The following is a 25,582-nucleotide window of genomic DNA, read 5'->3' on the forward strand; positions in this document are numbered from 1 at the left end:
GAAAAGAGTACCATCTAAGCAGAAGATAATTGAACTCACATCTTACACTGTGGTTCTTCTACAGCTATTAAGAATCATAATCTCCGTGAAATGTGATTCTTAAATATAGGCAACTTTGGAAACTGAGGCGTCTCAAAGATGTAAGTACTTAGGTACGAGACATGTATTAGTAAAGGCAGACATGGGTCATCAGTTGTAGTAGGTAACAAAAAAGGCAAGTTAAACCATACCCAATTTCATTTCTTCTGTTGATGAAAATCTTGCTCTTGATCCTAAACCAAGCTCCAAAATCACCTCTCTAAAGCTTTTACAATACCAACTTGATGACTCCATACTCCATGGTTCACCATTTTGTGGAAGACTGTCACGCAGTAAAAATACACGTGGGCTTCACAAACAAGTGATCAGAACCCAACACCTCACTAATTCTGCATTCTCAAGCATATCATACACCCTTCTCTTTGCCAGCTTCTTGCTCTAAATCTGGGGGTAACTGGCATCTCTCTGAACACTCTCCTCTATCATTTACATCTCTCTGGCATTAAGGCACATTTTATTATTTATGTAAAAAATGCCTTACGGGATACACAGCAGCACAAGTCCAGCTGGTGTGCCCCAGGCCGGGGACCGGAAGCCAGAACCAGGCCTGGGGATCCGGTGCCTGAGCACCACAATCAACTCCTGAAGCTGAGCGGGGGGAGGGGGGGGGGAAGTACAGGGAACTACACCCCCTAGGAAACACCCATGACAGCAAAAGATCTGGGTGTCCAGGGCAAGAGAACTAGAAACCCAAACCCCACCAGAACCCAACCCATATATTCCAGGCCGGGAATTGGACAACTCAGGCCACCAGCACCTGATAATAGGAGCTCAGGCTGGTAAGTGGCTCAGCGGTAGAGTGCTTGCCTTGTGTGCATGAGGCCCTGGATCTGATTCCTCAGCACCACATAAGCAGAACGGGCCAGAAGTGGCGCTATGGCTCAAATGGTAGGGCGCTAGCCTTGAGCTGAAGAGCTGAGGAACAGCACCCAGGCCCAAAGTTCAGGCCCACAACTGGCCAAAAAAACAAAAACCAAAAAAACCCATCAGGAGCCCATAGCAGACTCCAGCAACTGGGAGAATACATCCAGCACACTCGATCTCGCCAAGAGCACCTGTAGGAGTAAACAGGAGGAGTCTAGGCCCCTCAGTCCTTCTAAAGGCGGGAACTGCCAGTGATCTACAGTGGAGAGCCGAGAGCCCTATGTGGGTCAGACCAGCAGCTGGAGGTTGACCCCCCCAACAGAACCGAGACCAGGTACAGACGAGACTCACTCCACCGGCCCAGAAACAGCCATCAAGCAAAGACAGACACTTATTGACCAAAACAAAATTTCAGATTAGTCTCCAATAATCCCTGAATCCCCATGCAAAAATCACAGAGAAAAATTACAAGGTTTATCAACACCCAGGATAGCAAGCTACCCCCAAAAGCCAGCAGCCACCCAGGGGAGAGCCCCAGTGGGAGCAAAGCAGGAATGGAAGACAAAAGCTACATCCAAGAGATGCTGGAGGCAATGACTCAAGAATTAAAGTGAGAAACCAGAAATTTAAAGAACACAGGGACAAACTATCCAAAGAGATGCAGGGTCTCAAACAGGAGGTGCACGCAAAAATAGAGGCAGTACACATCTCACTAAGAGGTGAGATTAGTACAAAAATAAAGGCAGTACATACCTCACTAAGAGATGAGATGAGTACTTTGAGAACCAACATTGAATCCATAAATGAGTCCATTTCCTCCATGCAAACCACAATGGAAGCCACAGTTAACAGAGTGAATGAAATGGAATTTAGAATGTCAGATACAGAAGACAGAATACATCAACTGGACCAAAAAAAATCACAGGTATGGAAAAATCACTTAAATTATGCCAAAGGGAAATCCAAGAGCAAGTGGATAGTGCCAAGAAATTTAACCTTCGTATAATTGGAGTGGACGAAGGTGAGGAATATCAAAGCAAGGGAATGCAACACCTATTCAACAAGATTATCAATGAACATTTCTCCCATCTTAAAAAAAAAAATCTTACCTCCATAACAGAAACATACAGAACACCTAAGAAGCAGGATCCCAGGAGAAACACTTCTAGACACATTATAGTAAAAATGATAGATCTGAATAATAAGGAAACAATCTTGCATGCAGCAAAAATGAGCTATACTACAATGGGAAAAAAATTAGAATCACTGCAGATCTCCACACAGACACTGAATGCAAGAAAGGCCTGGGAAAGTACGATCCGAGTCCTGAGAACCAATAATTGCCAGGCCAGATAACACAGCAAAGCTAGTATTCACATTTGATGGAGAATTGAAAATTATTTTTTCAATTCTAAAAAGACTGACCTTTATTTTTACTACAATCCCAATCAAAAGTTTTTTTTTATTGTGAAAACACTGGAGAATTGAAAATTTTTAATAGTACAGAAAAACTAAATGAATTCATAAACAATAGCCAGCATTACAAAGAATACTAAGAGGGGGAACACAACCTGAAGAAAGTAACCAGAAACAGGGACTGCACCAGACAGGTATTAATAGAAATCTAACTTAGGAAAACAGGGAATGACAGACACCACAATGCATCTCTCTATAAGATCCTTAAATATTAATGGTCTTAATTCACCAATCAAAAGAAAAAGAATTGCAGATTGGATCAGAAAACATGCTCTATCCATCTGTTGCCTTCAGGAGAACCACCTCTCAGCCAAATTACAAACAGGAGGAAAGGAAAGAAGAAAAACTTAGGAAAACAGGGAATGACAGACACCACAATGCATCTCTCTATAAGATCCTTAAATATTAATGGTCTTAATTCACCAATCAAAAGAAAAAGAATTGCAGATTGGATCAGAAAACATGCTCTATCCATCTGTTGCCTTCAGGAGAACCACCTCTCAGCCAAATTACAAACAAACTCAGAGTGAAGGGTTGGAAAAGGATCTGCCAATCAAATGCCCCCAGTAAGAAAGCAGGTGTGGCAATCCTGGTATCTGACAAAATAAACTTTTCATTAAAATCAATACAAAAAGACAAGGAAGGACACTACATTATTAACACAGGGAACAATCCAAGAGGAGGATATTACCGTTATCAACTTATACTCCCCAAACATTGGAGCACCCAAATATGTTAAGGAAATACTCTCAAATTTACAGAATAAAATAGATCCCAATACGATAATACTAGGAGACTTTAACACTCTCACCAAAGGACAGGTCTACCAACCAGAGGATTGGCAAAGAAGCTACCAAATTAAGTGAGGCCTTACTTCAAGTGGAACTAACTGACATGTACTGAGTATTTCACCCTAAACACAGTACACATTCTTCTCAGAGCTCGTGGACCTTTCTCCAAAATAGACCATATCATAGTTCATGCAAGGAACTTACGCAAATACAAGGGGATTGACATAATCCCCTGCGTCCTATCTGACCACAGTGGAATCAAGCTACTTCTCATACTGCAGAAATTACTCAAATACATGGAAATTGAACTGCACACTTCTAAGCAACACCTGGGTAACAGAAGAAATTAAAAAGTTCCTACAATTCAATGAAAATGAGGACACACCATAAAGAAACTTGTGGGACACAGCAAAAGCAGTCCTGAGGGACAAATTTATCACCCTCAGTGCCCACATCAAGAAAATAGAGACAGACCAAGTAAATAATCTCACGTTGCAATTAAAGCAGCTAGAAAAACATGAAAAAATGAAACCTTAAGTTACTAGGCGAAGCCAGATAATCAAATTAGGAGCAGAATTAATGATAGAAAATAGGAAAATTATAAATAAAATTAATAAAAAGCTGGTTCTTTGAAAAAATAAGTAAAATTGATATACCTTTGACAAGATTAAGAAGAGAGGAAACCCAAATTAACAAGATCAGGGATGCCACGGGAAAAATCACAAGTACCCAAGATATCCAAACAATTATAAAGGACTATTTTCAAAAATTATACTCTCTAAAGAAAGAAAACCTAGCAGAAATGGATGTATTTTTAGAGAAATACAAGTTGCCCAAACTGAGCAAAGAAGTAAATCAATTAAATAAGCCAGTATCTTACAACGAGATACAGGAAGCAATCAGAAGTCTTCCAACAAGGAAAAGCCCAGGACCAGATGGATTCACAACAGAATTCTATAAGACCTTTAAAGAAGAACTAATTCCCATATTCCTCAAGCTCTTCAGAGAAGCAGAGGAGGGAGCTATCCCAAACTCATTCTACGATGCCAATATCATACTCATCCCCAAACCAGGCAAAGTCCCAACCAAACAAGAGTACAGATCAATCTCCTTGATGAACACAGATGCAAAGACCCTTAACAAAATACTAGCTACAGAATCCAGAAAAATAAATGTAATCCAACACATCAACAGAGCCAAGGTCAAGAATCACATGACTATATCCACAGATGCAGAAAAGGCTTTTGATAAAATACAACATTCATTCATGTTAAAAGCTCAGAAGAAAATAGGAATAGAAGGAACATTCCTTAAAACAATAAAACCATATATGACAGACCAATAGCCAATATTATACTTAATGGGAAAAACTACGATTCTCCTAAAATCAGGAACAAGGCAAGGATGCCCACTTTCTCCACTCCTCTTCAATATAGTCCTGGAACTCTTAGCCAGGGCAATAAAGCATGAAAAAGACATTAAAAGGATCCACATAGGGAAAGAAGAAGATAAAACTATCCCTTTTTGCAGATGATATATTATACCTTCATGATCCCCAAAACTTTATCCCAAACTCTTAGAAATTATAAACCACTTTGGCAAAGTAGCAGGGTACAAAATCAACCCACAAAAATCAGTAGCTTTCCTGTACACTGACAATGTACAAGCAGAAAGGGAAATAAAGCAACCCCATTCACAATAACCCCCTCAAAAATAAAATATTTAGGAATTAACCAAAGATGTAAAAAAACTATTTAATGAAAACTATAGAAACTTAAAGAAAGAAATTACAGAAGACACTAGGAAATGCAAAGACCTTCCATGCTCTTGGATAGGCAGACTTAATACAGTGAAAATGGCAATACTGCCAAAATTAATATACAAATTCAATGCAATTCCTATTAAAATCCCAATGACATACATTTCTGAAATACAGAAAACAGTTCAAAAATTAATATGGAAAAACAAAAGACCTAGAATAGCCAAAATAATTCTAGGCAAAAAAGACAACATGGGAGGGATCTTGATGCTGGACTTCAAACTCTACTATAGAGCCATAATAACAAAGACAGCATGGTACTTGCACAAAAACAGACCCTGAAGACCAATGGAATAGAAGATCCAGAAATAAAACCACATGACTACAGTCTGCTGATATTTGACAAAGGAGCCAAAGACATACAATGGAAGAAACACAGCCTCTTCAACCACTGGGAAAACTGGGAGGCCACATGCAGAAAACTAAAAGTGGACCCCAGCCTATCACCATGCACTAACAACAGCAACTCAAAATGGATTAAAGACCTTAACATCAAAACTGAATCTCTGAAACTACTGCAGGACAGAGTAGGAAAGACACTTGAACTTATAGGCACAGGCAGGAACTTCCTGAATAGAGTTCCAGGGTCACAACAAATTGGAAAGAGACTTGAAAAATGGGACTACCTTAAAATAAAAAGTTTCTGCACAGCTAAAGACATAGCAACCAAGCTAGAAAGACAACCAACTGGGAAAAAATATTTACCAGCAATATATCAGACAAGGGGTTAATATCCAGTATATACAGGGAACTCAAGAAACTAATCCCTCCCAAACATAACAAACCAATTACTAAATGGGCAGGGGAACTAAATAGAGACTTCTCAGAAGAAGACAAAATGGCAAAGGAAACACAGGAGGAAATGTTCACCATCCCTAGTTGTGAAGGAAATGCAAATAAAGACAACCCTGAGATACCACCTTACCCCAGTCAGAATGGCCCACATCCTCAAGTCAGCCAACAACAAATGCTGGAGGGGATGCAGAGAAAGAGGAACCCTATTGCACTGCTGGTGGGAATGTACACTTACACAACCACTTTGGAAAGCAGTCTGGAGGGTCTTCAGAAAACTAAATATTGACCTCCCTTATGACCCAGTCATACCACTTCTAGACATCTATCCTGAACAACAGGAACCAGTATACAAGGACACATGCACCTTCATGTTTATTGCAGCACTGTTCACAATAGCCAGGATATGAAAACAACCCTGATGCCCCACCACAGATGAACGGATCCAAAAATTGTGGTATCTATACACAATGGAATATTATGCAGCCATTAGAAAGGACAAAATAATGGCATTTGTAGGGAAATGGATGGAGCTAGAAGAAATCATGTTGAGCAAGGTACAGAGACAAATGTCACATGGTCTCCCTGATAAGTGGATGTTAAATCCAAAATGTAAGGTGATATGACAAAATTAACAAGACTTAAGAAACAAAGGACTCCCACTCATCTGGTCGAATCACTACTAAATAAATATCCCCATGCTGCTGATCACATATATGGTATATATGTGCATACCGGAAGGAAACCAGGAGGATGACACAGAACTAGAGGGAATCAGGGAAAAACATACAACAGCGGGACCCATCAGCTGCACTGGACATTGACCAAAATGAACTAAGCAACTCAATGGCAGCGATGGGGGAGGGAACAAGTGGGAAAGAGGGAACAGCTGATGCTATGCAAAACAAAAGAAATGTACATATCACCCAATGTGGAAGAAATAACTGTATTGCAAAGCTCATAGAACTCATGAATGTTATAGACCACGATAAGACAATTTGCACCATGAAAGTTAGAATGTGTTTGTGACTTTATCTAAGCATCACTATCCCACAATACTGTGAAACTTGGGAAATTATGTAACCACTTAATCACAATAAAAAATTTGAAGAAAAAAAAAGAAGCCTTATAGGTACTGCAAGTTTAAGTGTGCCCAGTTGAAGGTGAAATGAGTTAATACACAAAAGGCAGAAAAAACATTTATTAGCTATGTTTATTAAACAGTAAATACTTACAGGTCTGCTACTCAAGATATAATTTCCATGAGAAGAGTGACTGCCCTAATTATTAGCTCTATTAGCCACAGAAATTTCTTTTGCTCATCTCTATTTGTAACATCTAGTTTATCTGTACTCTGAACCAGCAGGAAGAGAAACTTTTGAGTAAGAAAAACATACTCTTTCACATGTACAAAAAAAACAAGAACAAATAACTTCACATTAAAAATAAAGGTGTAAGTGGGACACACAGGGCTCATGTCTGTATGCCTATCTACTTGGGAAGTACAGATCTGAAGATTATAGTTCAAAGCCAGTCTTTAGGAAAAGTCCCTTTTCTCCCATTAACCACAAAAAAGCTGGAAGTGGAGTTGGGGAATGTAAAGTTCTATAAGCAAACTTCTACCAATTAGTCTGAAGCAAAGACCTTTGGTTAGCTCCAGTGTGACTCCTACTGTATCAATTACTTAAAAGGAATGATGATTCTGTGCATTAAAACTATATACGAAGTGAAGGTTTAAAACTATAAAACTAATAAAAAGAAGCTAAGCAGTATCATAACCTATGCATTATAAATTTAGATCTTTTATGACATAAAAATATTCAAAGAGGGCTAGGAAGGTGGCTCAGTGGTAGAGTGCTTGCCTTGCATGCATGAGGCCCTGGGTTCAATTCCTCAGCACTACATAGGCAGAAAAAGTCAGAAGTGGCACTGCGGCTCGAGTGGTAGAGTGCTAGGCTTGAGCTGAAGAGCTGAGGGACAGGACAGTGCCCAGGCCCCACAACCGACAAAAAATAAATAAATTTTTAAATTTTTAAAAATATTCAAAGACTTTAAAGTTGGCAGAAAATATGTGATGGCACAAAAACTGAAATATATCAGGGCTATAGGACTAGGACTATTACCCTCCCTCCAAACTTCACACTTGGATCCTGGATTGTCTCTTTTTCAGTACTCTACTGTAGTTTTCCTCTTCTTTGACCTTCCATCCCACCTCCTAAAAGGAAATTTATGAGGATAAAGACCTTGCCAATGATTTCTTGATCCCTAGTACAAAGCTTAGAACCAGCACTTGGAAGCTACTATGCAATTATTACTAAAACTGAATGGGAAGTAAACCTTTAAAAAGCTCTTTGAGTCCCAAAGTTCTATTTCATTTAAATCATCCAGTTTGCTATTATTCCGAATTAACAGCACCCAAAACTTGATCTTTATTATCACTGTTTTCTGTAGACTGTACATAACTGAAAGGAAGGAAAAAAATCCACAGACGATTAGATCAAAGATAGTCCTTGGTTCCCACTCATTTTATTAAAGCCCCAGTGACTTCAAAATACTGTATAAAATGGGAAATACATTTTAACTAAGCATCTATCACCAAACTTTTTGTGTTAAGTGCCAGAAATAAATATTTTAAGCTTGACTGGCCACATACAATGTTTCATATTCTTTAGTTTTTAAAAAAATCCCAAACAATCATTTTTAAAATAGAAAAAAATATTTTCAGGTTGTGGACTGTACAAAACCAAAACTGAGGCTGGGAAGGACCACGTGCGCAGAAAAGGCCGGAAGTGGCGCTGTGGCTCAAGTGGTAGAGTGCTAGCCTTGAGCTGAAGAGCTGAGGGACAGCGTCCAGGCCCAGAGTTCAGGCCCCACAACCAACAAAAAAACAAGAACCACCAAAAAAACAAAAACAAAAACAAAAAAAGTGCAATATGGGTGCCACTGGCTCACACCTGTAACCTACTCAGGAAGCTGACGTACGGACGGTCACAGTTTGAAACCAGTCCAAGAAGAAAAGTCTGAAGGACTCCATCTTCCAAATTAACAAAAAGCAAGGTTGGAAGCATGGCTCAAGAAAAGAACTAGCCAAGGAATCACAGGCCCCAGTTCAAATCCTAACACTTGCAAAAATCAAAACATGATGCAGCCGGGCACTGGTAGCTCACACCTGTAATCCTAGCTACGTAGGAGGCTGAGATGTGAGGATCGCTGTTCAAAGGCAGCTGGGGCAGGAAAGTCTGTGAGACTTTTTGTCTCCAATAAACCACTCAGAAAACCAGAAGTGGTGTTATGGCTCAAGTGGTTAGAGTGCTCGCCTTGAGCTGAATACTGAGGGACAGCTTTCAGGACCAGAGTTCAAGCCCCATGACTGACATTAAAAAAAAACAAAAACCAGGATGCAGACTGGATTCTATGTATAACCAGTTTGCTGATTCTAAGACATTATGAATTAACCAGATAAACATGATTAATTCTTCAAGTTATAGTTTTTGTTTATAGCTTTCAGTTTTCATGAGAAGTAGATGTCTATTCATCAAGTTCTCTAATTTACTGCTTAAAATCAGATGATAATAAATTTTTGGTTTAAGAGAATTATGGCTAAAACATGAACTAGAAACTTAAGAATTAAGCAGAGAAAGCACTTAGCTCCTGTCTCTCAAAATCCCCCACTCCATCATCACCACCCTGCCCCTTCCCAAACAATCTCAACAAGCTTCATTATTCCATTTTGTGAATACACAAGGTATTTCAACAACACTGGCATTTCTTCAAACTCTCTGTTCATCACATTCCCCTTCCCAAGATAACAAGTTCGAAAGAAAAAAAAAAAAGCTAGTTTCCAAACTACTATGGAACTCATTGTTAAAGACTGGTTTGCTATTCCTAAATATGCTACCAAGAAAATCAACTATTTTAAGGATTTCTGCTACACTAAAGAGGAATACAAAAACTTAGGACTACCTTCAATTTTGGCAATATTTTGTTAAGTTTTAGAAGATCAGTAGTACAAATCTTCAAAAATTGGAAAAGGACTTGCCATGTCTGACAACCATGAAGGTACAAAATCAGAGGAATGACACAAGCAATGTTTGTAGGAAGGCAAAAAAAAAAAACAAAAAAACATCTTGGGAGAATAAAGCTTACCTATATCTTTATAGGCAGCAGGGCTCTTGAAGGAGGGATGGCAAAAAAGACGCCTGTCACAGAGCCAGAGTTCTGTCCTCAAAGCAGAAAGGCTGTACTGGGTGAATAGATGAACAAAATAAAAAATTAGCTTAAAACACACTATTCTTTTAATACCTTGGCTGAGAAAACTCAGAATGCCAAGAGAAAAAGAATGTGAAAATCTTTATTTCACAAAAGACGACAGCAAGTCTACATGGACTTTATTAAGAAGAAATTTTCAACTTTGCCTTCCAACAAAAGGTTTGGTTTATTCCTTTTAATAATTCCTCCCTGATCAATTTATAATACTTTTTACTTTTCAAAATATAATTAAGGGCTGCCAAAACATTCATGTTCACACTCTTATCACTACCCTCAAATGGTCTAAATAAAGTTTACCAACACATACCCTTGATTTGCCATATTTCTATGAAAACAAGAATTCATAAACTTGTTTCCTCCCACAGCTTCCCTTACAGCCAGACAGGCAGGTGACAAAGTGGTAGCTAGTGCCAGGTACATGGAAATCTCTGGTTAAAAAAAAATTGTTTTAAGAGGAAAACATTAAACATCTCTAGAAATCCTTTAAAAGCTCTTCCTTTCCTGAACTACTGACCAAAGGCAGAACTACCACCCTGTGATCATTCGGTTAAATGCCATATTCAGGAAGAGATAGCACCTACAACCTGGATTTTTCCTGAGCTGCTGTACTTGTCCAGAATTACCTGTGTGAACTTCTTGTCATGAAAAATAAATGAACCTTTGTTTTGGACATTATTAGTAAAGGTGGTAAATTATTTCAGCTAAAAACATTTAATACTTATGGGAAAACTCAAGATAAATCCTAAATACAAGGCTAAAAGTTTTACAGTGCTTATCTTATACTTCTATGGAAGAATTCACTGTAAAAACACTAGCCAGCAAGGGACATTAAATTAGGACAATTGTGATATACAATGTATGTTGCTGGGCATCAGTGGTTTATGCCTGTAATCCTAGCTACTTAGGAAGCTGAGGATCTGAGTATTTTGGTTCTGCAAGGGCAAGAAAGTTCATAGACTCTTCTCCAATTAACAACCAAAAAACCAGAAGTGGATCTGTGCCTTAAGTGGTACAGTACTAGTCTTAAGAACAAATGCACAGTGAAAGTGCTCAGGTCCAAAGTTCAGGTCCCAGGACTGGTATGTACATACACATGTACATACATACAACATAAACATACAGCAAATATTTTTAACAGGCTAAAAGACTCAAAAAGGTCTTCACCTCCTGCCCCAATGAGCACTGTTTGCTTTTTCTAGTTCTTTTTCTTTTTTTGGTACCAGTACTGAGCCCAGTCTCTTAGCTATTTCATTCAAATGGGAGAACACTAGCCTTGAGCAAAAAAACTCAGGGCCAGGCCGAGTTAAAGGCTAAGGACTAGCACACAAACTCACTCAGGGCCTGGGTGCTGTCCATGAGCTCTTTTGTTCAAGGCCAGTGCTTTACTATTTTGAGCCACAGTGCTATTTTTGGCTTTCTGGTGGTTAATTGAAGATTAGAGTCTCACTGACTTTACTGCCTGCGCTGGTTTTGACCTGCAATCCTCAAATCTCAGCCTCCTGAAGAGCTGATTACAGGTGTGGGCCACCAGTACCTGGATTAGGAATGTTCTTAAAAAGTTTATTGCTGGTCATTTTCTGTAAATGGTTGATTTTTGCTGTTCTTTGGGTTTTATTTCTTTTTGGTTGTACTAGGTTTGACCTCAGTTTCACACTTGCTAGGCAAGTACTGTGCCACTTGAGCCATTTTTTTCAGCCCTTTTGGTGTCAGCTACTTTGAGATAGGATCTTGCTTTGTTATGCCAGCCTGGAGTATAATCCTATTGTGCTTCTCTGTATTGATAGGATGATAGCATAACAGATGTTCACCACTGTGCTCAATCACTAGTTGAGATGAAACCTCAGGGCCAGGGGAGCTTACTGTCCCCCTTAGCTCTACTTCCCAAGTCTCTAGGATTATAAGCTTGAGCCATCACATCCAGTTTGTCCTATTAATATGCAGTTCTTCATATATTCATTTTGGAGCCCCTATAATGGACAACTGAGCCTTTATAAAAGAAAAAAAAGTTGCCACAGAAATAGTATTGTTCTTATCAAAACTTACCTTTTGAAAGCAATCAGAAAGCTATGAGTATAGGTACCATTATCACCCCTGTTTATTAATGGGAAACAGGTACAGTTTAAATAACTTGCCCAAGACCATGCAATGATAATTCGAGAGAGCTGGGATTTGAATGAAAATAAATTTCTGAAGCCTATCTTTTTCTCAAGAAGAAATTCACTATTTATATACATGCTTTAACCCGGCTTTAAAAATAGCTTAGGAAATAGTGAATTGCATATAGTAGATGACCAAATATTTAAATGAGGAATATATTTAGAAATTTTCACAACTGCAAATGTACATGTAAAAGTTTTCTCACTCATGTCTAATACATTAAAATTTCAGTGCTCAGATCTGTCATCTTCACACACCAAAAATAAAAATATTTATGAAGCACCTGCAAGCTTGTAATCTTTCTCTCTATAATTGTAAAGCACTTCATACTTCGTTTTATGGAAGTCCTTATAAAATTTGACATTGAAAGAATTTTCTTTGTACAAATTATTTAAAGATAAAAATTTTGAAGAACTAAAAAAAGAATTGTTACTTTTTAAAGTATAAACAGTAAATATACACACAAGCACATGTATGCTTTCTATACCTTTAATCTAATTCTGTGGTGACCTTTTCCTGGGGAATATGTGACAGTGTCTGAAGAAATGTTTTGTTTTGGTTATCACACCTGGAGATTGGAGCTGTCCTCCACTATAAGGGACTCATCTAGCATAAAACATCAAGCCAGTATTTAGCTCCTAAAAGATGTGAGATTTCACAATAAAGCAAGTTATGACCTCTAGAGGAAAAAAATACTGTCTACTGAAACATCATTAACAAGAACTTACCTATTTTTGCTCTTTCCATCTACTAGATCAACAGTTAAATCTTTTGGAAGCTTAACATTCTTAATATTTTATAAAATATTCCCAAATAGAAAATGTCAAGTACTCCTAAACAAAATAAAACTTCACACACTGATCAAATAAACTTCAAATACTTTTATTCCTATTAAATAATCTACAACAGGTTGAGGCAAAAATGATGGTCCTTAAACCCTTGCTTTTTACACATGATACAGAGTTCAAGTCCATTATAAATGATTAATATACTCTCAAAGAATCTGTTTCTGTGTGCTCAGACTATGTACTATGTATCCCTCCTGCTTCTTGTTGCATTTACCATTCTAGCGAGGTCTAGCTTAAGGAACACTTCACATGCAAGCCACACTATCCTTGAATATTTTCAACTTTCATACTATTGCATGGAAAACAAAGTGCTTTTTAAAAGAAAAGAAATGGAGCCAGGTGCTGGTGGCTTGCGCTTGTAATCCTAGCTACTCTGGAAGCTGAGATCTAAGGAGTGTGGATCAATCTAGCACACCTGGGCAGGTAAGTCTGTGAGACTCTCATCTCTAATAAAGTACTCAAAAAGGCTGGAAGTGGCATGGCACTGTGGCTCAAGGGGTAGAGTGCTAGCCCTCAGCAGAAGCAGCTCAGGGACAGTGCCCAGGCCTTGAGTTCAATCCCCAGGACTGGCAAGAAAAAAAAAAGTTTCTTAATCATTTTTGCATTTTCACCAATATGAATGAAACTGGTAGGTGGACTTCTACACCAAGAATATAAAACTCTCCCTATGGGAAATATAATGAAATAGGACATTTTACCTCCTCTTCACTTTCTTTGTCTTCATCATCTGAAGACTCTTCCTTATTTTTCTTTTCTTCTTCATCACTACTAGATTCATCTGATAGAATTTCAGGACATTTGGATTGCTTTGCTTTTCTTGCAGCTCCAGAACTGTTCCGTTCCTTTTTACTGCCTTTGCTAGAATTTTTTTTAGATTTTGGCAATGGCTGCATAAAAAAAATTTTAAACAGTAACAGCAATAAGATATAATAATATTTCTAAGCCAATTAACTCTTAATAATTCTCAATTTCTACCTAGAAATATTTACAAGATTAGCAGCTTCACAAATTGATCTTAATGTGTCAGGTTAACTTAAAATTTCATCACCAATATTCTTCCACTTCGGTCCTAAATACCTGAAGACTAACCGCAAAGTCTGAGTATATATTCTAGGTTCTGACATGGGACTGGAAATCAAGAGTACTGTAGACATCATCTCAGCCAATAAGCTGTGTGGTAGTATGTGCCTGTCAATCCAACTACAGCAGAAGTATAAATATGAGGATTTCAGTCCAGGACATCCTAGGCAAGAAGAACACACACAGACACACACACACAGACACATACAGACACACTCTCTCTCTCTCTCTCAATGGAAAGCATTAACAGGTAGAGGCTTGGCTCAAGTGGTAAAATATCTGCCTATCAAACACACGGTCACCAAGTTCAGACACCAGTACCTTATATATACACAAAATCAGGTTCTGAAACTGGTTCTAAGCATTTTGAATATGGGTAGTCAATGGATACTCAACTATAGTTCGTAGTAATTTAAGCAATACTTTTCATGTAACTAGCAAGACCACAAGACCTTTTCTTCCAGAGTATCTAATTGTCACACAAAAATTAGGTGCCTGCTTTGTGTTTTCAGGCTAACTATGAACAGAATAAACCACAGGACAGTTTCTAACTTGTGCAAACATCCACTCTTCTAAAGGCCAACTTGGAAACAATAAGCCACCCCAGAAATTTTGTTAGTGGACTAGAAAGACATTTTCCCATAGAGCAATCTCCACAAAAGACAACTATTATAATAAATTTAATCTGAGTAAATCCTTTGCAGGCATCTTTGAGAAAGAAAATCTTCTCACTATCCAAACAGTTAATATTCACTATATGAATTCCAGATCTCAAATGTGTTGGAAAAATGTGGTTTCTCTTAATAGCTCAGGAACCAAATTCAGGTATTGAGAATTTAATATGAATACAGAATGAGAATGACTAGAAGACTGCTTGAGTAAATCTATGTGAGAGTGTAAGAATGTTAGGATTCAATAATCAATCAAGAAAATGTAATTCCTCAAATAAATGAGAAAATGTAAAAGCAAAAATCAGGAAGTCATGATATATAGCTTTTAAGCCTTCCTACACTGGTTCTAAAAGCTGAATCAATGATCAAAGCACTCTCAACCTTTTATTGTCTCTCAGCTTTTTCCCCTCATGGCTGGCAGTTTACACTTGAACCACACCTCCACTTCTGGCTTTTGCTGGTTAACTGAGATTAAGAGTCTCTTGGAATTGTCTGCCCGAAGTGGCTCTGAATCTTGATGCTCAGATCTCAGCCTCCCAAGTAGTTAGAATGATAAGTGTAAGCCATCTGTACCCAGCCATTATTCTTTTTGGAAATAAAATCTGATTAACAAATAAGACAACTGAAACCAAAGGCTGCTATTTAATAGTTCTTAAATTACTATACAGAAAAATGTAGTAATGACTTCACAGCATTTTTCATAATGACCAGAAGTACAAAATAGCATAAGCTTGCCACCATCATATTAAGGAGGTATCAATCATCACAGGGTTACATATGAATTACTCTAAGAGTTTCTAAAAGAAAGGACAGAACATTAATTCTCCAAGTATTGTTCATGGAATATACAGTACCATGAGCCTTGAAGAATCTACAAAGTATTTTTGTAGTAATGATAATGTATTTGTTCTTTTCAGTGTGTTGAAATCTGTACTAACTGTAAACATGGCAAAACTACTGATGCCTAAGCACTAATCAAGGCATTTTGGAATCAAGGTAGCAGCAAAGTGTACTAATAGCCATTATATTCATCATAAATACCTACTAGCAACAAATAAAAAAATATTTCACTTAAAAATGTCCTTGATGAAACAATATTAATTCTATCAACTCAATCCTTGAGGCACAGATCTTTATATTAACTATGACAAAACAGGAGACACACATACTGTGGCTACATATTGATTTTAAATGGTTTCCTCATGAAAACGTTTGTGCAATAGTTTGAATTAAGCTAGCTAATACTTTCATAAACATTTTGTAAGGGGACTGAACCCATATTCTCATGCATACTGACTGGTAAGTGCTCTACCACTGAAACAGTATTTCAGATTTAGGTGTTTAAAAGAAATGTTCTAAAAAAAAAAAAAACAGGTAAGCAAGGTGCTTGCTAGTGGCTTATGATTGTAACTCAAGCTATTTAGAAGATTGAGAATTGGAATATCAAGGTTCTAAGCCAAACTGGACAGAAGTTTGTAAACCTGTCTCTACAGAGGGAAGCTGGATGCACTGGTGCATTGCTCACTTGTGATCCCAGCAATGACAGGAAGCCAAAAGTAGGCAAATCACAACTCAGGTTCCTGCCTGGGTGAAAATCAGAGAACCTATCTTAAAAATAACCAGTACTGGAGGTGTGGTTTAGTAGTATGGCCCTAGCCCAGCAAGCAAGGCCCTGAAGGCAAACTCTTGTTCTGTCCCCTTGACCTCCAGGGAAATTTGACAATATTCATTACCAACAAATTTTACAACTTCAAATGGAAATAACAGTTGGAGAATTTCATACCATGAAAAGCCCATCTCCAAAACAACACAAAATCTCAAGTGGTACAGCATCAGTCTAGCAAGCTTGAGTTTAAACCCGAGTACCACCCACCCCCACCACCCCCACCCCCACCTCCACCAAAAAGAACCTCACTTTGCCAGAAGGCTTTGGATGCATTAAGAAATTCAAAATCCTCTTTACAAGCTCACTATTTACTCCTGATCTTTCCAAATCAAGAACCTCACAGATGCTCTTTAACATGGCATTTCTGAATCTGAAAAAGAGAAAAAAACAAGGTAATTATAGAGCTTATAACCACTCCCCACAACATAAAGGCAATAATCAACAAAATAGGCAGTTTATGTACATACATGAAAAAGCAGTCATGTTTTCACATATCTTAATAAACTTTCTACTCAAAAACTAATTATGGTTAGTAGGTAATTATTACCAAATTGAGTTGGCTTTTTTGTGTCTGTGTGTATATGTAGGTCCTGGGGCTTGAACCCAGGGTCCTGGGCACTGTCCCTGAACTTTTTTGTTCAAGGTTAGCCTCTACCAGTTGAATACAGTTCCACTTCCAGCTTTTCGGTGTTTAATTAGAGATAGTGTCTTACGGACTTTTCCTGCTAGGGATGGCTCTGAAATAGAATTCTCAGATCTCAGCCTCCTAAGCAGATAGGATTATGGGCATAAGCCATGATACCCAGTATACCAATTAAGTTTTAAATAAAGTATAATAAACTAATTTTAACTAAACTCATGGAGAAATTACATAAAAAGTTGCAAATTCATAGATGCTACAATTCTTACAGCTAATTGATGAATTAATTTTCCCTCAGCATTCAGAGTAAAATGTATGAATGAATACTAGGTCATTTTTATTATTTAAATTCTTAAATGATAGTCATTTAATAAAGGAAAACTCTTAAGAGTGTATCACCTCTTACATGCATTTGTTTCTAACGCATTTATAAGATTATTTCTTTGTTGCTTTGTATGTCCCTCCCCCAGAGTATAACCCCTGCTTTCACTGTATTTGATGTCAGTATAATTTGTGGTGGGGAAGGGAAAAAACAAGTCATTTAAATAAGGATACAGGTTGACCCATTGCAACAATGAGAAGTACAAGTTGTTATGTCGAAAACAAACTTTACAACTTTGGTGGGGGGGGGGGGCGGGAAGATTGGGTGGGGGTGTGGGGGGGAGGATGGGAAGAGATGGGAAGGGGAAACAAAGGAGGAGGCTACAATGCTTGATAAGAAATGTACTCATTATCTTGCTCATGTAATTGCAACCCCTCTGTACAATATTTTCAAAATAAAAATAAAAAAAATTAAAAAAAAGAGTGTATCACCTTGATTGAACTATGATGTAGGACCATTTCTATCAAGTTATCACCAAAGTAGTTTACATAGTTTAAAAAGGAACAGTAGCCAGGCCCTGGTGATTCATGTCTAAAATTTATCATGATTACTTAGGAGGCTGAGATCTGAGGATCATGGAAAGCGAAAGATCTGAAGGAAAGTGAGTAAGACTTATCTCCAATTAGCCACCAATAAGCTGGAAGCAGAGCTGTGGCTCAAGTGATAAAGTTCAGGTGTTGAGGGGAAACAAAAAAACACAACTGAAGGCCAGTGCCTAGACTTTGGGTTCTAGCCCAAGTATTGGTGCAGAAAAAAAAAAAGGAACATAGTAAATGACAATAGAAATGTCAGATTCTTTACTATATTCGTTTTAGCTCATTTGAATTTTGAACTCTGTAAATGATTAACCTGTGTGAAACATTCTTTTAGGAAATAAAAAACTAAGTACTTTCAGTAATCTTGATGGCCATTATTTTTTGGAAAGTAATTAACTTAACATCCTGAGTTAATGTAATCAAGTCTTGGTACCGAAAGAGCACAGAATCCACAGTCCACTGAAAATGACAAATTATTTTTAAATATTGACAAAACTAACAGGACTTAAGAAATAAAAAGTAAATAAAACACTTATCAAAACATGATTATTTACAAAACAACTTACTTTTTCAACATTTCTTCCTTCTTTTTATACTGGACACTTCCTTTTTCAAATGGAAAACCACTGAACTGACCTACATTCTTCTTTAATGAGGTTACCTGAAAATATTTTTCTCATCATTAATACTACCCAGAAATATACAATAAGAATCCTTAAAGCCAACATCATTATCTCATATATCTCTGAGTTACAACAATTTATTCAGCATTTGTTGTTCCAAATTGGAAATATATTCGTTACTAAGAAAAAAAACATATAACAATTTGAGCCGGGCACAGGTGGCTCATGCCAGTAATCCTAGCTACTCAGGAGGCTGAGATCTGAGGAACTCCATCACGGTTCAAAGCTAGTCCGGGCAGGAAAATCTGTGAAACTCTTATATATAATTAACCCACCAGAAAACTGGAAGTGGCACTGTTGCTCAAGTGGTAGAGCACTTGCTTTGAGCTGAAGAGCTCAGGGACAGTGCCCAGGCCCAGTGTTCAAGCCCCACAACTGACCAAAAAAGGAAAAGAAAATAACAATTTGAAGCTGGATGTGGTGACACATGCCTATCACAGCAAATAATCAAGAGGTGGAGGCAAGAGGATCTCAAAACCAGCAAGTTAGCCATTATTCAATCTCATCACAAAAAATAAAATGGCCAGGAGCATAACAAATAGTAAAGAAATTGCCTGAATGCTTGAGGTGCTAGTTTCAATCCCTAATACCACAAAAAATTAGTTTGAATTTGAATGAATTTCCATCTGGGAATACTTAACATAAGTATTATCTGACAATACTAGATGCGCAAAATTACTACAAAAACCTCTTTTCCATAAACAAACTCTAGTAATGTTTCTTTTTCAAATCAGGAGCAACTTTACTTTTTAAAAAGTAAAAAGAGGGGCTGGGAAGTTGGCTCAGTGGTAGAGTGCTTGCCTTGCATGCCTAAGGCCCTGGGTTCGATTCCTCAGCACCACATAAGCAAAAAGAATAAAAGCCGGAAATGGCGCTGTGGCTCAAGTGGTAGAGCGCTAGCCTTGAGCTGAAGAGCTGAGGGACAGCGCCCAGGCCTAGAGTTCAGGCCCCACGACCGGAACCCCCCCCCAAAAAAAGTAAAAAGAATAGTCAGTATTCCAAAAGGCTAATACCATTAATGAGTTACGATGTTTGTAGAAAGTTTTGTGAGGACTGAAATTAATCCATAGATTATAGTATGCCACAAATATTCTAACAACATCCACCTTTACCTTGCAAACACACAGTCCAAGAAAAGCTTCTTTAATTATTTGAAATAAGTTGGGTGCTAGTGGCTCATGCCTATAATCCTAGCTACTCAGAAGGCTGAGATCTGAGGATTGCGATTAGAACCCTGCCTGGGCAGGAAAGTCTATGAGGTTCTTAACTTAGCTACCAGAAAACTGTAAGTGGTGCTGTGGCTCAAGTGGTAGAGCACTAGCCTTGGGCAGAAGAAGCTCAGAGACAGTGCCCAGGCTCTCTGAGTTCAAGCCCATGACCGACCAAAAAATAAAATAAATGAAATTGTTTTAAGTATAATAACAAGTCTTTGGCCAAGAATTGCCATTCAGTTTTTATCAGGTATTTGTTTAAAATGAGATACAATTATGTTGAATCATTTAAAAATTCTTCCAGTAAGTTGGGCACTGGTTGCTCACACCTTCAATCCTAGCTACTTAGGAGGTTGAGATTTGAAGATCATGGTTTGAAGCCAGCTCAGGAAGGAAAATCTCTGTGACTCTTATCTCCAATAAACTACTAAAAAAGCTCTAAGTGGTAGAGTGCCAGCCCTGAGCAAAACAAATCTCAAGGATAGCACCCAGGTGGCAAATTCAAGCTCCAGGATTGACACCGCAAAAACAAGAAAGTATTCCAATAATTCCAAACTTAAAGGGCATTAACATCATCATAGTACAGATTTTATAATTTGAAATTTAAGTACAAATAAATTACATTGCCATTTTTTATGGCAGTGCTGGGCTCCAGTGCTTTATACACATTTTTTGGACAAGCATACTATCACTAAGCCCCAAACTGGAGTAAAAATAACCGCACTAAATAAAATGAACTTCAAGGAAACAAGCAAACAAACTGAGCTATAAGAGCTGAAACTACAGTCCTAATTGCTTAGACTCAGCTACAGAACCTGTAATGTCATTTAGTTTTTGTCACTCACTCACCGGTGTGGTATAGAAATTAAGCTAGCTGATCATTAACATCTTACTGGATTAACATTAGGGTTTTATTCTGAAATATTTGAACATATAAACAAGCAAACAGATTAAAGGCATAAAGACTTACTGTGCCTGGTCTGTTGTAAAGCAGTTTATGCAGATTTCGAAGTTCATCTGTTTTCTTCTTACTCAAAAAGAAATGTATCCTTTCAATTTCACAAAGTTTCTGCCCTTTCCCTGTTAAAAAAGACATAATCAAATACCCGCTGCTATTAGTACACTTACAAAATTTAATAAGAATTTAATGTGAATTGTGTTTACATCATTATTTCTATGTAACTTTGACCAAGTGGGGCAAATAAAACAAAATTATGCCAAAAGAACATTATTTCTTCAACACTCAACACCCTGCTAAGCACCACTAAACATCATTAGCCTATCTGGGGATTTTTACTGTAAATGAAAGTAATATAAACTTACCTTGCGCAATAGTAAATGGTTCTCTCTGTAATGAAGACACTTGCATTGTCAACCTCTCTACTTTTTTCTTTTCCCTCTTGCCTTCTACGATGAGACTCTTTTCTAGAAATTAAATATTTCTTACATTAAAAAAAGGTAAAGGAATTAGCTTCATTGTTAACAAGTAGGAAAAAAAGATTACTAAATCTAACACTTTATTCTTTTTCTGAGCATGGTTTTGAGAACTGTGCCATTTACCACCAGCAGACAAGAAAGTGAAAAACCATTTCCTGTGAAAAATCATCTAGGGCTTAGCTGTAGAATGCATGCCTCAGTACCACATAAACAGAAAATGCCAGAAGTGGTGTTGTGGCTCAAGTGGTAGAGTGCTAGCCTTGAGCAAAAGAAGCTCAGGGACAGTGCCCAGCCCCTGCATTCAAGCCCCCAGGACCAGAAAAAAGAAAGATAAAACATGTAAGGAGGGAGAACACAAGTAAGGACAGGAGATATAGCATAGCCCAATAGTAAAATGCTTGCCTAGAACTCTTAGAAGCCCTAGGTCCTAGGTTTAAACCCAACACTAGCAGTGAGAGTGGGGGGAAGACCTGAAAAGAAGTTCTGTGAATTTGAGTTATTTTTGGACTAGAGCTTTGAAGGACAGGTAAGGGATGTAAGGATCTTCACATAAAATTTACATAAAATGCAGGTATATTGTGACAATAGCCAACAAGAACAGGGAAGCATAATAGAGGAATCTTATCCCTCAATTTCCTCTCCCTTAGTGATTTAAACTACCCACTTCCTTCTGATCATCTCATAAACTTCACAGTCTAGTTCCAGGCCAGAGAATTTTTTTTTCCCCCTGGGAGTTGGACCAACAAATAAATGCTTGGCTGCCATCTGGACAGCTTCACTCCATGTCCTAAGGCATCTAAAGAAACTCAATATATCCAAAACTGAAGTTATAATCAGCTCCTAACTTGCACATCTCTGCAAACTTTCCAGAAAACAAAACCGCTCAACTAGATGCCAGAGTCGAAAAGCTACTAGTCATCTTTATACTAACAATTTCCCTTTCCCCCAATAACTGCCAATTCCGAATGAAAGTAAAATATTCTTGACTAACAGAAGAAAAACTTTGGCAATTCTAGCCTCACATCTCAAATGAGTAAAAGGAGTAATAATGAATCAGAGCAATTATAAACCTGCTGTAAGTTTACTTTTTTTAGTAATTTTTAAAAATTAACTAATCTGGCTTCTTGGCCACTGACCGCAAGCTCTCCATTTACAGATCTCTTAAGTTTTCCTGAACAAGAAAATTCATCATCTGTAGTACTTGAAGCCTGCCCTTTTAGAAAGACTGAAGAACTGAAATCTGGAGGAAAAATTTGCTGAGAAATTCTTGGCTAGTAGGGGGATACTACAAGCCAACTCTCAGTTGTCATATCCTAAGTAACCTAAAAATAATTTATATCAAACAATTTATATTAAAATTTAAAAGCAATGCTGTATTTAAATATGAACATACTCCTGGTCTTGGGGGCACATATCACTTTAAGCAAAAGTCATACCTTGTAAATCTTCACCCAGATTGTATTATGCTGATTTCAACACTTATGTAGACTCAAAAAAAAAAATTAAGCCTGGTGGCCAGTGGCTCACACCTGTAATCTTCTCTACTCAGGAGGCTAAGATCTGAGTGGCTGAGGCCAGGAAAGTCCGTTATCTCCTATTAACCACCAAAGCCGGAGGTGGAGCTGTGGCTCAAGTGGCAAAGTGCCAGCCTTGAGCAAAAAAAACTAAGAGCGACCAGGCCCTGAGTTCAAGTCCTAGTACTGACATTAAAAAAGTTTGGGAAAGATTTATCAAACTCATCCCACAATGAGCAGAGTTACAGCCACACCCAAAATAAATAAAACTAGACTGGACTATCAGCAAAGAATGCTAAGACTTGAGACTGGCAGTCGGTGGACCTCAAAGAGGACCGTTCATCTGGTGCAAAAACACAAAGCAGCCTAGCTGTGCCTCCCGGTCACACAAGGGTTAATAATGACATTCTTTCAGGGCAGATTTCACTCTAAAGCCGAGACAGCTGCGCCTTCACGCTTAACTTGTTTTCGCAGTTCCTCTTCTCATTTTTAACGACTTTCTCAAGAGCCGCTACTTTCACTGGTGTGTCCCAGCGAAAACTCTCCTTTGAAGAGAACCACCTCTGCTGAAAGGCAGCGAATACGGTTTCAGAGAAAGGAAAAAAAAAAAAAAAACCACTTCCGGGGCTAACATTCCTGAGTCCAGTCTTGGCGTAGGACACGAAACGACACCACGGTAACTTCCAAAGGCGCGGGGATGCATCGTGCAATCAGCAGACCGGAAAACGTCCACCCAGCAGCTCGTCCAGGAGACTCCCAAGCCGGGCTTCAATCGAAAAAAGCCCAACAACTCGCACCAACCTGCGACGGACACGGACTGGCTGTCAACCATCCCAGGACGCTGAACGCCCGGGGAGGCGGGCAGGCACCGAGTCCGGCCGCCCGAGGCGGCAGGCACTCACGATCGCCCAACAGACAACGTTTTGTAAAGATGCTGCATGCATTCTTGCTTTAAAAAAAACAACAACAACAATCACTGTGATCGCTGAACGCCTTTGGGCGCCAACAAGACCTAAGAGAGCAGCAACTGAATCTGCGGAAATGAAACCACCTGGCGCCCAGGGGGTGCGCCTTCCTCCCCACCTTTCTCTTCCTCCTCCTCCTCCTCCTCCTCGTCGTCGTCGTCCTCCTCCTCCTCCTCCTCTTCGCTCTCCTCCCGGGGACCCGGCATGTCGGGTTCTTTCTCGGACGCGGGGGCCACGGGGGTCTCCTCTCCCTCCGCAGCTGGCGCCGAGGAGGACATGCTGGGGACCTGCGGAGGAAGCCGGACGCCGCGCTCGGGGTTCTGGCTCCGGCGGGCAGGGCTGGGCGGCCGCCGTGGGCAACCAGACCCGAGTGGCCTCTTCCGTCCCCCCCACCCCCGGAGCAAGGACGCCTGAGCCCCGGGGCCGCTCCCGTCCCGCGCCGGCCGCCGGCCCGCCCGGCCCCGAGCGCCGGCCGCCCCGCGTCCCCTCCCCCGCGCCAGGCCTGCGTCCGAATGGCCTCGTCCCTCCTCCCCCCCCCCCCCCGTCGGCCGCAGCGGGGACGGCCCGAGCCTCCCGAGTCCTCCCCGGCCGCGGTCCTCACCGCGGAGTCCTGGCCGCCGCGAGCCTGGAAGCTGAAGAGCACGAGGAGGCTGCGCGCGGCTCACGGAGGCCGAGCCGAGGCGAAGGCGCGCACGGGCTGCGGGATCCGTGTGACGCTCGCGCCGCGCGCTCGGATCCCCTGAATCAACAAGATTTTCAAAATGGCGGTTCGGGAAGGAAAGCGGGAAGGCAGCGGCCAATCCGGGCCGTGAGCTGGGAGTTGGCGGGCGCCCGGTGAGGAGGCGGGGCGGCCCGCGTCTTCGCGGGAAAACACGGGCGGATGGGAGGGCGGGACCTGAGCTCGGGGAGGGGCGGGGCCTGGGCCCAGAGTAAGAGGCGGCGGGCACCCGCAGGAGGCCTAGACTGGAGGGCGGGACGTAGGCCTGGGTGGTGGGCGGGGTCTGAACCCAGGGCGGGAGCTCTGGACCTGGGTGGGAGGCGGGGCCTGCACGGGAGGACCGGGCCTAGGTCTGGGCGGGAGGGGGACTGAGCTAGTGGAGGCGTAGCGTGCTGGGCGGGGCCTAGGAAAGGGCGGGGTCTGGAATGTTTGGAAAGGTGGAAGGGCCGGAGCTGAGTCAGGGGCGGGGTGGGGGCTGGGTCTGAGCTGAAAGGTAAGGCCTAGGTTTTGGCGGGTGGGTGGGGCCTGCGCCTGAGTGGGCGGAGCCTGGGAGGGAGGGCGGAGCCTGGGTGGCTACCCGGGTTTCTTCCCTGCCTAGGGGGCGCGGGCGCGCGGCCCTGCCCGGCTCCAGCTCGCCTGTCCCCCGACGCTGACCGGTGCTCCAGCTGGGATAAGTATCAAGCTGCGTTTTGGACAGCTCGCGGGAGCTGACGGAGGAAGGGCGCTAGAGGGCCTGCGAGTATATTGTCTCCTGATGTGCCATGCTGGGCGCAGAGGGAGGCAGCGTTGGTGATCAAGTGCATTCGCTGTCCTGAGTATCTCACCGAGACGGGGGAGGATACTAAATGAGTTGATCTACGGCTCATTCTGCAGGATGTCACTCCTCGTGTGCTCTAGTTCTGGGGACCCCTCCCCACCCGCCAGTAAAGTGCACCGTAAGGAAAAAAGACCACTATTAAGGCTT

The 25,582-nt window shown here is 40.3% G+C and overlaps 1 protein-coding gene across 2 annotated transcripts in view; it reads right to left on the reverse strand.

Moving 5' to 3' along the window:
* The window catches only part of Dek (DEK proto-oncogene), a 29,450-nt gene extending 4,715 nt beyond the window's left edge, over positions 1 to 24,735 (reverse strand). The window contains exons 1-7 of one of the 2 annotated variants that reach the window (XM_042678592.1): positions 24,566 to 24,735; positions 24,019 to 24,187; positions 21,308 to 21,409; positions 20,955 to 21,064; positions 18,657 to 18,751; positions 16,782 to 16,902; positions 13,814 to 14,002 (exon numbers count right to left, since the gene is read on the reverse strand). In XM_042678592.1, the coding sequence (XP_042534526.1) occupies positions 13,814 to 14,002; positions 16,782 to 16,902; positions 18,657 to 18,751; positions 20,955 to 21,064; positions 21,308 to 21,409; positions 24,019 to 24,178 (777 nt within the window). In that variant the 5' untranslated portion in view covers positions 24,179 to 24,187; positions 24,566 to 24,735. Of the gene's footprint in view, positions 1 to 13,813; positions 14,003 to 16,781; positions 16,903 to 18,656; positions 18,752 to 20,954; positions 21,065 to 21,307; positions 21,410 to 24,018; positions 24,188 to 24,501 lie in introns of both variants that reach the window. The other variant, XM_042678591.1, reaches the window with a different exon arrangement.
* Positions 24,736 to 25,582: the final 847 nt, after the last annotated feature.

This window comes from Dipodomys spectabilis, unplaced genomic scaffold (assembly GCF_019054845.1).
Source record: "Dipodomys spectabilis isolate Male_0828 unplaced genomic scaffold, ASM1905484v1 ptg000045l, whole genome shotgun sequence".
Lineage (NCBI taxonomy): Eukaryota > Metazoa > Chordata > Mammalia > Rodentia > Heteromyidae > Dipodomys > Dipodomys spectabilis.